Source organism: Hippoglossus hippoglossus, chromosome 19 (genome assembly GCF_009819705.1).
Source record: "Hippoglossus hippoglossus isolate fHipHip1 chromosome 19, fHipHip1.pri, whole genome shotgun sequence".
Lineage (NCBI taxonomy): Eukaryota > Metazoa > Chordata > Actinopteri > Pleuronectiformes > Pleuronectidae > Hippoglossus > Hippoglossus hippoglossus.
The window spans coordinates 19,182,006-19,197,684 of NC_047169.1; the positions used below are offsets into that span (position 1 = coordinate 19,182,006).

Here is a 15,679-nt window from a genome sequence, read left to right on the forward strand (position 1 = left end):
ATCATTTGTGTGCACAAAATTTAAAATTCAAAACATGAGTTTTAAAAAACTGAACACACATTTTCTATCTGAATCCTAAAACATTCAATGAAACAATTTTTTTTTAATAGTCTGGTAGAAATTTCACAAAAGTTCAGTCCCCTGGTTATTACAGTAAAATATTTCAATGCTAGAAATTCAGTGGTGACTACATTTCAAACATTAAGAATCAAGTTGTGGTTGAACTCCACAATTTTCGGTTGCTTTCAACATTGTGGTGATTCTGGCTCTTGTTTGCTTCCACACAACAGATGCACATTATGAGAAGACCATTGAGCTGATTCAGACTTGCTACAACATTTACAACACAGAAACGAAATAACAACTTCCTGAGAACTGAATTATGAACCTTACTGGTAGAAAGAGAAATTATGGATCGTTTCAGTGAAAAAGTTTAGATCTGCTCTTCATGTCATTACCACCTTGGCCATACAGTCACTTTTCTGTGTATGCACCTTTGCTCACAAAAACCACAGCTATATAATACCATTTTGTTAAATTATCTCATCTGTTAATTATATTAATGTAGTGATCATAACATTTGTGGGTGCTATACGTTTTTTATTCAACATAGCAAAATAATATTGGATCTATCGCTATTGCATATCATTCAAATTAGAAGACTACCTCATGTGCTATGATAAAAAGTTTCTTCCTTGTTTGGTGTCTAGTCTTCAAGTGGATAGTTTTAGGTAATCATTTTTCATTTGCATATGCTAACACATATTTCACACACTTTTAGCTAAATGTGGCTAGCATCAGGAGGTAGTAGATAAACAGCTGCAGAAGTCTAGCTCTAAGAAGAATGAAAGAGAGGAGTCTAGTCATTTCCACGGCCAAGCGATAATTACTGACTATTCAGGATTTGTTACTCCATACCATCATAGTCGAGCATATACATACATATATTGATATATATATAGATAATCTAATTTTTTTTTGCCAGCTCTTGTTTTAAGTGAATGCTGCCTTCAGAGACTGTTGGAAAAGCAGCGCATCATCGTTCATGTTCCATTAAAGTCAAACCTGTTATTCTGTGGCTCAGGTGAATCATAAACTAGCTTGCATACATTAGGCTCTGACATGACAACCGCAGCGATACAAAATAACCCTCATGTTTTGCATATTACGCTAATGAAATATTCTACATATTCTTTTTTCGTATATGGACAAAATTGCTCGATGATGTTGACTGTTGAAGTGAGGCAGATTTTCCTGTTGTTCTCTGAACATAACAGCCCAACTTCATATTCTCTGACAGAAAGCAAAGTTTGATGCTACAAACGCGTAAGTATGGAGTCTCGAGTGTGCCATATTTTAGTGTTTAATCATATTTCACTAACGTTCAGAAAAGTTATAAAGCTATTAAACGAATTTACATTTAAATAATGGAAAACACTCAGTGGGATAAACTAATTACATCTACTAATTAATACTTCTATTTAATTGTAAATAAATACATTTTAAAATATTTTTTGCATTTCTCTCCCCATTATATCCATTTATTTATTAGAACTTAACTCATGTAATATAATATTTTATCTAAATATCACAGTTCAACCCACACTGAGGCAAAGGGTCCATGTAATTGGCCAGTGTCACATGCTAACTGGCTAATTGGAGCTCCAGTTGCCTCTTTGTGGGTTCAGCATTTAAATATTTGTTTTTATTATTAATCAAAATTAACGTTAGATAATGTCACATTTTACATTTGAATTGTTTAAGGTTTTCTATCTATCTATCTAAATACGTATTAAAATTATATATCCATATATGTTTTTATTTAGTAATGTGTTAAATGATTACAATTAAACAGTGGATAAGGTTAGAATTATTCCGGTGGCACACCCGAGACTCCATAAGCACAAGGAGTTCCAGACAGACAGGGTAACACACAGCAGAAATGGTCCAGAACACAACAGAAAACAGGTGCATCTCCAATATGAATCACTGGTGTAGTGCAACCTATGACAGTAAGAGAAGATGAACCACCACAACACTACACTGTAATATGCTGCACAGTCTGGCTGACACACGAGGCCAACAATGGTCGGCCTCTAACAGCAGCGATATCAAAAACTGTGAAGGTCAAAGTACACATTGTCGGGTTGGGCAGTGAGAATGACCCTCATCATACCAGTAAGGTTTCTCTTTTAGACAACATACCCTGCTGTTCACTGACAGTCACACTACGCTAAGTTGTTTCTCATTTATTCTTTCTTCTAAACCACGGTGACTTTGTTTTTTTTTTGTTTGTTTAAATGGAAAAAGCTTTTCATCTCCACAGCTTCATCATTTCTGTTCAACATTACAGCACAAAGACCCTGAATTATTCAAAAATGATAAATGATACATTTATGCTAGATTTGAGTTTTGTAAAGAATATAGAGGAAGAAGCCCAGGCTCATTAGCACGGCTGAATTCTTGCTACAAGCAGTCACGAACCCACAGTCAGTGGTATTGTGGGATTTACTGTGATAAGTCCCTGAAGCTCCTCAAAGCTGCTTGACATCACAGAACATGATGAGATCATTTTTTGCTTGATTTAGCTTATGTTGCCTCTTGTGATCTACTGTAACAAACAGGCAGGTTTAGCAGCTGCACGGAGAAGGAGAGGTTGTGTGAAGTTGTGTTTACAGATGATTTACAGTTGCTCAAAAATGTAGTAATACAAAAATAACAGATTTTCCCCACAATACCCACTTTGTGTAGCTTAGGAATAACAACATCTACAGACTGTACAGATTTAATGAAAGAGAAGTGGAATGTGAAGGAGGATTTCTGTATTCAATACCTAACTTATAAGAAACAATGGTAAGAATGAGTGTCTGCAATAACTGCATAAGATATGTTATTTAACTTTCCGTCAAACTTGCAACGCAATGTAATTAATATAAAAAAAATTAACCCTCCTAAGGGTTCCGGGTGTGGCTTTTATGCGGATGTTATAAATGGTGACAATTTGTAAATTGAGATTTAATAGGAGTAACAAAAAAATTCAATAACAAAACTTTTAAATAAATTATTTCAAAAGCCAATACAAGCCATTGTTTGTACTTGTCAAATGTAAGAATATGGCTCAGTGTGAAAGATTTGGGAAGGTTAGCGGCAGAAAACAAAACATCTGGAGACTGATCTAAGAAAGGAAGGAAAACAGTGAAGAGCATTTTCATTGTTTTCTAAAGGATTCATCAAAAAATGTGAATAAATAAATAAATTACATAATGACAATATGCTCGTCACAAGCCCTAGGTTGAGTTTTGCGTTATCTGAATGGTTTTGGTGAATTTGATGAAACCTGTGAGCTCAAACTCTGCTATGAGTAATATCATGTATCTTGAATCAGACTTTGGTTCTGTAATGTTTGAACTCGGAAATAAATGTAGCTGCAGAAATCTTCAACATCAGTAATGCTAAGCAGCGGTGTACTGGGATCTGTCCTCCAATCACAATCCTTGATCTATAATTCTATTTTAATAGGTCTTCACATACTATTTGAATATAATCACTTCTGTGAAACAACGCACGTTACATTTCCCACACAACCACCAAAAATGTAAATGCAAAAATAGGAACATTAAGACACACATCATTACAAAAAAAAAAAAAAAAAGGACAAAATAAAGAAAACTTCAAGTACTTTCAATGAAGTTAAAGTCCACCTGGCAATTTGAAAATAATCAAAATATACACAACTCTGCTCCTGTCTCTGCCAGCCTCTCTTTTCTTATCTCCTCAGGCTGCTCAGTGGGTGACGCTCACCAACTGCATTTTATAAACCTGAAAACCAACCAAACCCAACCAAATTATATATATTTATATGTATATGTATATATGTGCTGTCCTATAAGTGTGTGTGTGTGTGTGTGTATTTATATACAAAAAAACAAAAATTAAACAAAAGACCTGGCTCAATAAATGGTTCTCACAGTTTCTACAGGTCTCTGTGCGTGGCCCAGATTGTGGCGAAGGCAGGACGGGCGCATGTCGACCCTCCATCTCTGTGGGAGAAAAGGCTGATTTTGAATCCATCCAAATATATCTCGCGTGGTTGGACGTTTCAGACAGGAGAGGAGAGAAAGCCGATGTTGCGGCACCCAACGCTGGCACGAAAGAAAATGCCCAAATATTTGTGACCCCCCCAGTTGCTTTCCAACCCCTGAAACGGGTTCCATGGGATATTACTTGCACACACAGCTACAATGTTAGAAGACTGTCTAAGCGGGACATTCTTTCAGGACTTTTCAGAAGCATGACCAGCCGTCTTCTGCTCTTTATCATCTCCTGTACTGACTCCATAGAAGGCCTGCTGGCATTGGTCTAGAAGTGTGATTTGAGGCTAGTTTGACTTGTTCCTGATCCTGCTGAGGTTTTTCCAGACGTCCGTCCTGTTCCCAGTTTGTCCCGCTCTGTCCCGACCATGTGACCTCAGGGCTCCTGTTTGATGTAGTAGCTGCCCGAGCCGTTGCTTTCCTGGTCGGATGTGCCCTGTGAGAAGGTGAACTCGTCCACCTCGGCTGCCTCCTCCTTCATGCGCAGGAGAGACTCTACAGATGGCACAAACACAGATAAGAGAGAGAGAACAGCAGCACCGATGAGCCACGTGTGTTCATGCACTGTCAGAAAAGCACAGGAGGTGCCGGTCTGTCTTTGTTCCAGGTGCTAGCGTGAACTCCACATGCATGAGGACTTATCGTATGAATCACACATGCCTTATGACTGCTTCCAAGTGGAGACAAAACACTAGTAATGCCCAAACTAACTCCACTCTAGGTCTTTGCTGACAAGAGAAAACGTGACAATGAGAATGAATAGAAACAAAGGCTGATTGGACAGTAGAACATGCAGCATCGGCAGCATCCAGCTCCACAGCGGGGCCTGTCTCCTGTTAAAACCCTGCTGAGCCTCAGAATGCGCATTGCTGTGCTGGTTTTATCTTAATGGGACGTTACCTGATTTGTGGGTTTGGTGGAGGTGGGTTCGGGGCCGGGGCCGAGCTGGCCCCTGGGCAGGGTAAGGGGGCGGACTCTGCTCTTCGTCCCCTGAGAAGCTGCTCCTCCTCCTGCCTGCCTGACTGAAGGGCCGTCGACCAACCGGAATCTTCCTCTCTAAACACCAAGCCAGACTCAGGTAAGCTACCAGGGGCTTATTGCACACAGGGAGTCAATTCATCTGGAGCACGGTCTCAGTGTTCAGATTACGTATTAGGAAGAAGGTTAAACAGGTTAAAGTTGAAGTTGAAATTCATAATTTATCCTCAAACTGTTGCCACTTGATATGCCAATCTGACTAAGCCCCTGGTAAGCTGCACTCAGACTGCTAGACCCCAGTAAGCAGACGCACCGTTAGCTACCAAGAGCAAAGCTACATGAAATGGAGCAGCATATGAATGGGAGACTGTGGCTGCCAATATTAAAATGAAATCAAATAAAAAGATTGAATTATTTCCCTTACCATTTAAAATATGTGTATTTCAAAATCGACTCTATGATTTGATGTATGTAATTCACAATTAGTTAGAATTTAGTTATAGCCTGGAAAGTAAAAGGTTAGTGTTACACTGCCATAATAAAACAAGGATGGAAGAATACATACGCAGGCGTTTTACAAACAAGCTAAAAATCTAGATAGATAGATAGATAGATAGATAGAAATATAAAAGTCCACTCTGTAATCTTTAAATCCTCTTTAAATCTGTTAAGCACTGTGAAAGGTAAATTAAGTTTAGGTTGCCACCCAGAAAATAAATACATTCCCCATGGAATTTCATGCAATGTTATGCTCCAGAGGACGGTTTTAATTGTGGATTTTGAAAAATTATTTTTCCTATATTAATTTTCATTCTGTAATGTATCGTTTTCACAGAAATGGAAAATACATTTGATTGAAAGATTTAGTTTTAATACTGGTGGCCACAGACTTCCACATTAAAGTGTATTCCTTCTTATCTTTATTGATCTGAAGCTCTGGAGCTAAATGAGGGTGCAACACCAGGCTCCTGCTCTCAAACACCTGCAGAAACACCACCTCAAAAACTACAAAGTCCAAGTGTGTTAATAAGTGTCCCACTCCAAAAGGGAGACAAATCTTTTCAAGCATCCGGCAGTGTGACAAAAAGGGGTCCAATGACAATATTCCTGACACACCGAGCGGGTGACCAACAACAGAGCAGCAGCGTTGCCACCACAAGTGTAGCCAGTGACAGTAAGAAGAACAGCGAAAGGAGAAGGTGGAGGAAAGAGTGGAGAGACACTTATTTACAGTCGATGAAGGATTACTCACTTTTCTTTTGGCCTTTGTACTGCTGGGCCTTTTTCTTCTGCTTGGGCACAGACTGAGGCATGTCTCTGTTACCTGTCAGAACAACATGGGATGGTTGTGGACAGTGAGGTACAGTTCAGTTTAAGAGTGAGGTACAAAAACACATTGTATCATTACCACAGCATTATGGTTTAAATATAAAGTAGCACAAGCTGCATGTAGGGTGTGTCTGATCAATATCAGTGTATCGAGAATGACATGTTAACACAGTTCCTCTCTCAGTGTCATTACACAGTTCTAGGTTTCTGATGTCTACTACACTCAATGAATGATAAACTCACTTTTTAGTGCCACAGCAATCCCTGGCCTAACTGCTAGATTACATAAAAGTAATGAGAATAACCTCTAGTCGAGCTACATTTTACAGCCATGTCTGTTCAGGCCTATGTACTACATGTAGTGGACTTTGAAAGGAATATAATAAAAGGGTATTTTATCACAATAAGTACATGAATTCTTGAGCTATAGCCAAAATGTTTTATGTGTGGGCTTAATTACCTTAGACCACCAAAATCTAGTGAGCCCAAGTGGAAAAATTTTAAATCTGAAGAAAATCTCCTCAACATATTTCTGACATATCGTGTTCACAAGAATGTGAAGGAGACATTTCCAATTAGCTCAGCATCCACCAAGTATACAGAATATGAGCCGGCAGTAGTAAAGACAAACAGAAACTATTACACAATGCATGATGTAAAGAGTATAAAGATGTACAATATTCAAGATGTATTCCACCATCTATATGCAAATGTTAAGCCCTCTTCAGACATGGAATCTGTAACATTGCTGAGTTCATTAGTGGTGGCTTTTTAGCATGCAAGCACACAGCATGATTTTTAATAAACTATCAAACAAAAGGTATTCAAACATGGCAAACAATCCATCTTTAATAATATTTAACTCTGATCTGCTCAAAAGAATGATCCATGGTGGCCTTTTAGCTGTGGTCCCTTTCACACTAACTGTTTGCAAACAAAGAGCCGTCAACATGAAGTTATGTCAGAACCTCCATTTATTCATTGAGAAGAAGAAAAAAAGAACAACCCCTTGTTCCTCTTTAGCACTGTAGCCAGACTCATACTGTTAGTCATAGATCTACTGAACCATCTATTAATTTATCTCTTAGCAGTAATCATTTCATGAGCTTCATTACAAATAACATTACAACTATCTAAAACAGCTCCAACCACCATCTTGCCACTACTGCAGGAACTTTAGAATCAACTCTGTCAGTCAAATTTGATGTGTTTAGCCCATATTCACAAATCACAACACAACTTTAACACCTGATCTATATTTAGACTGCTTTGCTTCAACAGTTTGAGATATATATATCAAACTTCCCATTCATTTCTAAAAACACAATTTGATCGTATAATTACACTGGATGGTATTGCCTTGGCCTCTAGGTCTACGTGAATGAACCATGTAGTTATATTTGGCCTGGACATGCACAGTGACTCACACAAAGTTTCAAGAACAGCCGTCTTCCACCTGAGCAATATTATGAGAATTTGACACATCCTGTCTCAAAAGAATGCAGAGAAACTAGTCCAGCTCACAGTTTGGGAAGGTTAGAGTTAGTACCAGTGCCAGCTCAGGTGAGCCCTGAACCATCTCTCTGCTACTGTACTCCTAAACTACTGGAATGAACTCAAATGATTCACTGAACTCTCCCCGAGTATTTATATCACTACTTCAAGTCAATACCTTGTGTGTCTTATCAATGTATCTGCTGTCACTACGGGTTCGTAAAGAAAGAGCAGAATATGAGCCTTATTAGTGTTATCATAGCAAAGCAACCACATGACATGAGTAATAACTGATGGAGGCAGAAAACTTGTCCTGTCAGTATCATGGAAAGATGTCGTTGGGATCACTGTGACACACTTTTTAAAAAAAAAGGGGCCAAAGTACACAGAGTAGTTAATAAGTAAAACACAGCAGTGAGCTGTTTTAATCAGAGATGCCAATCCTTAGGCTACTGATTGCTTTTAATACATCATTTTCCTTCCTTGAAAGTGTATTATCAACATATGTAATACAACAGTGCATAAGCTTTTGAATGTATGTTAAAAAAATCACACAACCATTAAAAACCTGAACTATTGATCATAACAAACTAAGCTATTCTGGCTCATGTCAGAGGAAATCTTTTATTTAGACGATGAGATATCTTGTTTCCAAAGAAGATAGTTTGGCCTCATGGTGTCACTAGCAGAAGGATCAGACAGACGGCACACATGAGCCCTCAGTGGTAACAGAGTTGAAATGGATTCTTACTCTGAGAAGCAGGGGGTTGGAGCTGGTAGCCTGTCAGCTGACACCAGCCCACAGGGTAGAGGTCAGGTGACTTGCAGTCCACCCACTGGTCATACTCGTCCTCCCAGCCGTCAAAGTGGATCCTCAGTAGCCGGTGCACTATTCTTGTCACTGTGGCAACGCACACCAGCCGCGGCTCCATCAGGTCAACAGCCTCTAGCTTCATGCCTGGTCGAAAACCATGATTGGGAACCTCCTAGGAAATGTGACGCAGCAAATTCAATTAACTAGAGAAATAAATTTGACTTCTTATACAATGACAATACACATAAGAATCACTGATAATTCCTGAATCCCATTATTTCACATCACTGTAACCATAACTCAATAGCCAGAAAAATATTACCAGAAAACATTATTATACCTTTAACACAAATATGAAGGAGAAACCATAATAAAGTTTACCTTGTTAAAAAGCTTGACAGGAGCAGCTATTGATCCTGATTCTCTGAGGTAGTCAAACCATTTAAATGGTAGTTTAGTATACCCTGGGGAAGATAGTCGGCATTGAGTCCGGAACATAAACCAAATGCACGAAGAAGCTACCAAACTACTTTTATTCAACATTTAATATAACATGGGCTCCTCAAGGATGCAACTGTCTATTTAGAGACAAACTACGAGTGCTGTACCTCTAGGGGGCGTGAGTTCAATGTTGTTGATTTCACAGAAGCCGGCAGGAAAGATGGAGGGGGAGGCGCCATGGTAACAGAACCAGTCTGATCCGTCCACGGCCTCCGAACCGTCAATCCCGATCATGAGGTACCCGTCTGCCAAAACCTAAAACGGCAGAGAATGCATGAGATGGGTCTGGAGCGGTTGAGTGAATTATTTCAAATAAAAATCAAAAAACAAATTGATCTTCTATTCCTGACAAGCAGCACCTGATAATGATGTGCAGTATAGACGCACACTAACCTTTCTTACAGTGGCTACACATATAGCTGAGAGATTGAGGGGGTCAATGGCTTCTAACTTCATCCCATCTTTGAACCAGTCCCCACTCTGGTCCACATCTTTTACCTGAAAAAAAAAAAAAAGGGTTAAAACAGATGATTAATTATTTGCAATAATATGGATTTATCAAACATTAGATATTACATATTAATGCAGTTCACAATAATGACATCAGTTGGACATACACCACCCACCTTCAACATTAAGACTGGTTGTTTTAACGATATGGCAGATCGGTATATTATTGTCAAACCACAAAGCCAATGGAAAATGTTTTTCCGCAGCTTTTTAGGGGCTGAAGATGCTTTGTGAATAACTTACATCTTTACCAGGATCTAGTTATACGTTTAAATGGAGTTTTCTTAGAATTTCATGACCAGGAGAAACTTTGTACTAGGTGTATGGTTTATGAATACAACCATACACCTCTACAATGGCTGGTCATTAAACACTGTCACGTTAATTCAAACCAGGACATTTTGGACAGTACAGATAATAATAATATTAATAGAAAGGTTTTATTTTGCATTACCTTCTGGAAGAACTGAGCAGGAGCATCAACTTGACCCTCAATTTTCTTTGCAATATCTGAAAAATATATTGACGGATTAAAAGGACTCATCATGCCTGAGATGTTTCAGCAATGTAGTCACAAAAAGAGCTTCACAAGCATTACATGATCTGAAAGGAGAGATGAAACTGGTGAGAGTTGGAGCGGAGGACGAGCTGGACTTCAGGGATTCACTTAGCATGAAGTCACTTTTATTCATACAAAAAGCAGAATTTCATAAAGTTACGTAAACCTCCGCTGTTATAACCACAATCAATGATGACTTTTCCTTTTTAGGAACAACCAAGAAGTGATCTACAGAACTTTGTTGGCAAAGATACCGAACGCCACCTTACCCCTTACAGCTTGTGTCATGTAATGGTTTACTATTGTTACAAACTGAGTGATCTACAAATAGCAGAAAACAACATGTATTATTAACAATACATATTTCATATATATACTACAGATCATAAGTATTTGGGCTGTGTCCGAGATTACACACACACACATCACTATATAGCCCAATACATAGTGAATTTGCCATTTTGAAGTGCAATCTGCAGCAAACTTTAAATATGGTCATTCAACTTGCTTTCGACATACAAATATTAATACTTAGAATCCGTTGTGGGATTTTCCACCGGCCGACATTGTTGTACGTCATTGTCGCAGGATGATTATGTACAACAACGTCAGATAAATCTGAACTGCCTTTTTAAAATTATGAAATTAAATGCCACTTGCTGGTCTAGTGGACAAAAACTAGATCCATGACTGAACTGGGAGAACATAATCCAAGCACCAAGAGAATCTTTCTTCTTGGCAGTATATATAAAAGAGATTATTTTTTTATTTTGCCTCTTTTCTGCAGAACAGTCTTGTGGCATTGTGTATTGGTTACTCGAAAGCTAAGATGTGGCACTTAACTGTAGTATCCATTATTTTATTGCAAATTAGAAGGGGACTCAGAGAGTGCATTCCTCCACCAAGGCTAACACCCTATCTCGGCCTGAAGGACAACATATGTGTGACTTCCCAAATACTTGTGGTCTTGACTGTAATTTTCAACACCTTAAAAAGGCACCACTTAAACAAAAAGGTGTTACTGGAACTTTCCAAACCCACCCGATCGTTTGAAGCGGTGTCCAATGCTTCGCGACCAGCCTATATGATGGATGAGGGGGCTGTACATGTGGCACCAGAAGTCATCAGATCCGTCCTGGCTCTCTTCGTAGACCAGCCTGAGGCGACCTCCAGTGACCTGCTCCACCAGCGCCACCCGCGTCCGGCACAGGTAGTTTTTATCCACCACCTCCACCCGCATCAGCTTTTTAAAGGGGAACTGCGTGTTCTCATGTACCTACAGCGAAATGTTATACATGGATTTAACAAAGGTAAACCCATTCATTGTTGTGTATCGTCCTTTAAGTTTCACATTTCACAAAATGAGGCAACACTAAGTATTACATCTGAAAATATCATCAAAGTAAGAGATGTTTAATCAACATAGAGAATAACATAGGTTCTTGGCTCATTTTAATTCAAAGATATAGGCACTGGCAACCAACAACAGTGTCATTCAATTTATTCTCTATTAGTTTCTCTCACCTTGGTATTAAAGTCAGGTGGCAGTGTTTTAGCTCCAGTAAGACGCTTTACAAGAAAGGCTTTCCAGTTAGAGTATTTATGCTGTATGCCTGTTAGAGAGATAAAACAAATAACAGCCAGTTACCATGAGCCGTCCGAGAACACAGGCATTCACAAAAAAAAAAAAAAAAAAAAAAAAAAGAGTACAACAGGTTTGGCATGAGGCTCACTTTTTGGCGGTACAAGGGGTTTTCCACTTGAGGCGCACCATCCCACTGGGTGAACCTCAGGGATACAAAGATTACACCAGAAGTCCTTACTGGTGTCGTTGTCAAAACCCTCATAGCGCAGGAGAGCCTTGAACCCTGCAGAATGTTGACACTGGTGAGTTTCTGCTGAATTTCAATCCTGAAGCTGGAAACACTGGTCTGTCTTGTTAATGAAGTCAAAGAACTGATATGTTAAGTATCATTCAGTGAATCAGCACGCAGGTGGATGTGACACATAGACAATGTGCCATCTGAAAAGGATTGTTTCAGGGCAAAAGAGAAGTAAAAGAGAGAGTAAAATAGAATGCCACTCTGTTGTTTTTACATGGCAAAACACAAAACCAGTAATCTTACGGTCGAATACCTTTTCCTGAATGAGTAACTGTCTGCAAAGCTTCATTCCTGAGCATTTTCAAGTATTGAACATGATGTGAAATGCAACATTTGTATGGTTATGATGTGGATAATATCATTCAGATTATCCGATGGTGTTGATTGTCTTTGAACTAGTTGTAGAAAATGTCTTACCTGCTAGCTTAATGATTTCTGCTATCCAGTATACCTTGGTGGAGAGATTGGTGTCAGAGTTGAGCACTTCAATCCTAACACCTTCTTCTATGTCTCCCCAGCATGTCCCCATAGGGGCCTGAAACACAGAAGCGGCAGTAAAGTTACACAGATGACAAAGAAGCAAATCATTTTTCAGTCTCAAATCAGCTGTAGCTTTTACTTACATGCTTGAAACAGCTGACTGGAGCTCCGACTGTGTTATTGCTACAGATGTACCGACCCCAGTCAAAAATCTCTGCTGGGACCACTGGCAGAAACAATGTACAGTGTAAAGATGGAGTATGTTTTAACATGGAATCACTTTGACCTTATTAATAATTATGACTGCTTGTTGACAACATACCTGCTTTTGGTTTCGCCTGGTTCTGTTGACTGGCTTGGTACTGGGCGTAAGCTGCCAATTTTGCCATGAGAGGCTGTTTCTGTAAGACTTTTGCCTTTTTCGTTGGTGGTTTGCCCTTTCAAAATAAAGCGGAAATGATCATTTCTCTAACTATATACACTTTATCTGAATAAATGTGTTAAAAAAAAAGACATTTGGAAGCATTTACCTGTAGTCGAGCCAAGATGCTAGCTTTTTTGGAATTAGAGGAATAACTCCTCGAACACGACACACTGCAGAAGCGCTTGGTTTTGGAGTAAAAAGCATCTCGTACTCCGACCATCCCACACATCTCACAAGTGGCTGTGAAGAAGAGTCCACAAAACAGAAGCAAGATCTGTTAAAATCATCAAACTGGTACATGATGGCTAATTCTTTGTCTTTTATGCACAGGATTATTTTCCAAAAAGGTCCACACAAACTATAAGTTCCAAACATATTTACTGACCCATTCCAGCCTTGCCATCGGGGTAAGTGTAGACTTGACCATTGTTCTTGATGATGGGCAGGCTGACAGGGATGGAAGGTACCACCTCATCCTCACTGTCCTCGGAACTGGAGCTGCTGGTGGACTCTTCACTGCAGCTGTCATAGCCATCAAACATCCCGAACGAGTCTCTCCGCTTACGCTCTGAACGTGGGGTGCGTTCAGCCTTCACAGTTGAGAAACAGACAAAGGCCTCTAAATTAGTAACATATTAAATTGCCTCAAATACCTCCAGAACTGACTGTTTATAGAGCAGTGAATAGGTGATGCCTGGTAGTGTAGAGCTCACTAAAATGTCAGAAATCTGACAATATTCCACACTGGAAAGTCCTACAAGTAAAACAGTGATGTTTTGTAAGACTTAAATTTCAAGCTATTTAAAGGAAAATAAAATTATTCCTAAATGTATTCCTTTGTGTTCTTTTTCAGGCATGACTGTAAAACTGCAATAAAAGAATATCTACGGCATTTATTCTCTCTGTTTGTTTTTCAAACAAACCTGAGCCAGGCCATAAAACAATGACAGCATCGCTTCAATACAGGGTTAGTAGCATACAGCTGTTAAAATATGTAACATTCGTTTTTTATGTATATTTTTTAAATGCACTGGTATCGGATCAAACTCAGTATCGGCCGATACACAGGTATTGGAAACTGTATCGAGAATGGAAAAATGGTATAGCTGCAACTAACCATGCATTCCTTTATAAATATTGATGGTCCTTATCTGCAGTACCCCCGCAAATTCAGGTTACAGAGTAAAAATTTCCTCCAGTTCTCCAAAATTCAAGGTGGTATCTTAAAATGTCTGATTGAGTCCACAGATTAGAGGGAATTGTCAGAGAAGACAAGAAAATAAAATAGCACATATTTGCATTCAAGCTGGAAGCAGTGACTTGTTGGTCATTTTGAAGTTAAAATGTATTTTCAAAAGCTATTAATCGAATGTCAAAATTGTAAATTCATTTTCTTACTCATTTAACACATTAGGATTGAGTGCTGGTGTAAAATTACAGTAGCACGGTACATGCTCATCCTTTGCATAGAGCATATTTCAGTATTTCTAAAGGATCATCTGCTGTGAGATCCGACCTGTGAAGGACATGTACAAACAACTATGAATTTAAATGGAGGTGTGAACACTGCGGGGAGAACCTGAAGATTCAATATTTGCTGCCTGACAGCATTGAAACATGTATTGTTGTCACAGCCTGTTTACTTCCTCCTTTCGGTATAACAGGTGACATACTGGCTAACTGCGCTAATATTTATTATTTCACAGGAACAATACTGAAATAATAATAAAAAAAACTCTACCTGCCAGTAAAGACTCTCTGGGCGAAATATGAAATGTACAAAACAGAAGAGATAACTAACATACAAGCTGGAATAGGGGGCGGCCCTACTGGAAATAGCTCTCAATGCTAACTGGTGTTAGCACAGCTAGCTAGCGGAAATATGTTTTTCCCAGTTTTTATTCACAGACGCACAGCGCACTTCTCATTCGCACTGCAAATTCACATCTGCTCACGCGCCATTAAATGAAACCCGGGGTCATTTTATTTCTACCGCTGTGGAGAGCCTCCTAATATTTAACTCTAGCTGTCCACCAGCTAGCTGCGATTTACAGATAACAACAAAGGAGGAGCGTTAGCTTTAGCAAATCCCCAGTAATCGGAGGCTCGCGGCCCTAAAAGGATGCTAATTCACTCACCAGATCCCGTGCGTCTTCCATCAGCCCTTCATATAGAGAAGCTGCTAGTTCACTGTGCTCGCGTGCTGGTGCAACTCCCCACGCGAGGGGTGATTTCAGCCTTTGAAATAGCAACAACTATATAAATACTACCAGGCAGGGTATCAACAAATTACTCTGCTGCTCCTGCGCATGTGCGAGCGTAACCTGCTTCCACGCGATTGGTCCGTTCGGGAATGGAGGTCAGCCACCACTACAGAAACAAAACAGTGGAGTCCGCGGTGGGAATGAATGAATGGCCTCTTCCGTTTTCAGGTGTGAAGTTAGAGAAGAAGAGAGTCACATTTCTTTACTTCACTTCCTGTAGCGAACCATCGCCAGGAGAAACAGAGGGACGATCCTTTATAAGACCTGTTGTTCATTTAAATCAACTGTGTCTCTGCAGAGCATTTAGTTAAAGTGACATTTATGCTGAGGTCACAACCCCCCCCCCCCCTCC

General features: G+C 39.4%; 1 protein-coding gene across 2 annotated transcripts; it reads right to left on the bottom strand.

The window, feature by feature from the left end:
- Positions 1-744: 744 nt before the first annotated feature.
- On the bottom strand, positions 745-15,495 carry mbtd1 (mbt domain containing 1). Of its 2 annotated transcripts, XM_034569627.1 has the most exons (17): positions 15,202-15,495; positions 13,449-13,653; positions 13,170-13,303; positions 12,962-13,076; positions 12,783-12,865; positions 12,577-12,694; positions 12,010-12,144; positions 11,801-11,889; positions 11,318-11,552; positions 10,172-10,227; positions 9,601-9,705; positions 9,315-9,462; positions 9,088-9,170; positions 8,644-8,878; positions 6,322-6,393; positions 4,992-5,147; positions 745-4,586 (listed from the first exon to the last, which is right to left on the bottom strand). In XM_034569627.1, exons 1-17 carry the CDS (start codon positions 15,220-15,222, stop codon positions 4,468-4,470), a joined length of 2,109 nt encoding a protein of 702 aa, XP_034425518.1. In that variant the 5' UTR covers positions 15,223-15,495; the 3' UTR covers positions 745-4,467. The 2 variants fall into 2 exon arrangements, with proteins under 2 accessions (XP_034425518.1, XP_034425519.1); XM_034569628.1 differs by lacking the exon at positions 4,992-5,147 and having other exon boundaries at positions 15,202-15,393.
- Positions 15,496-15,679: the final 184 nt, after the last annotated feature.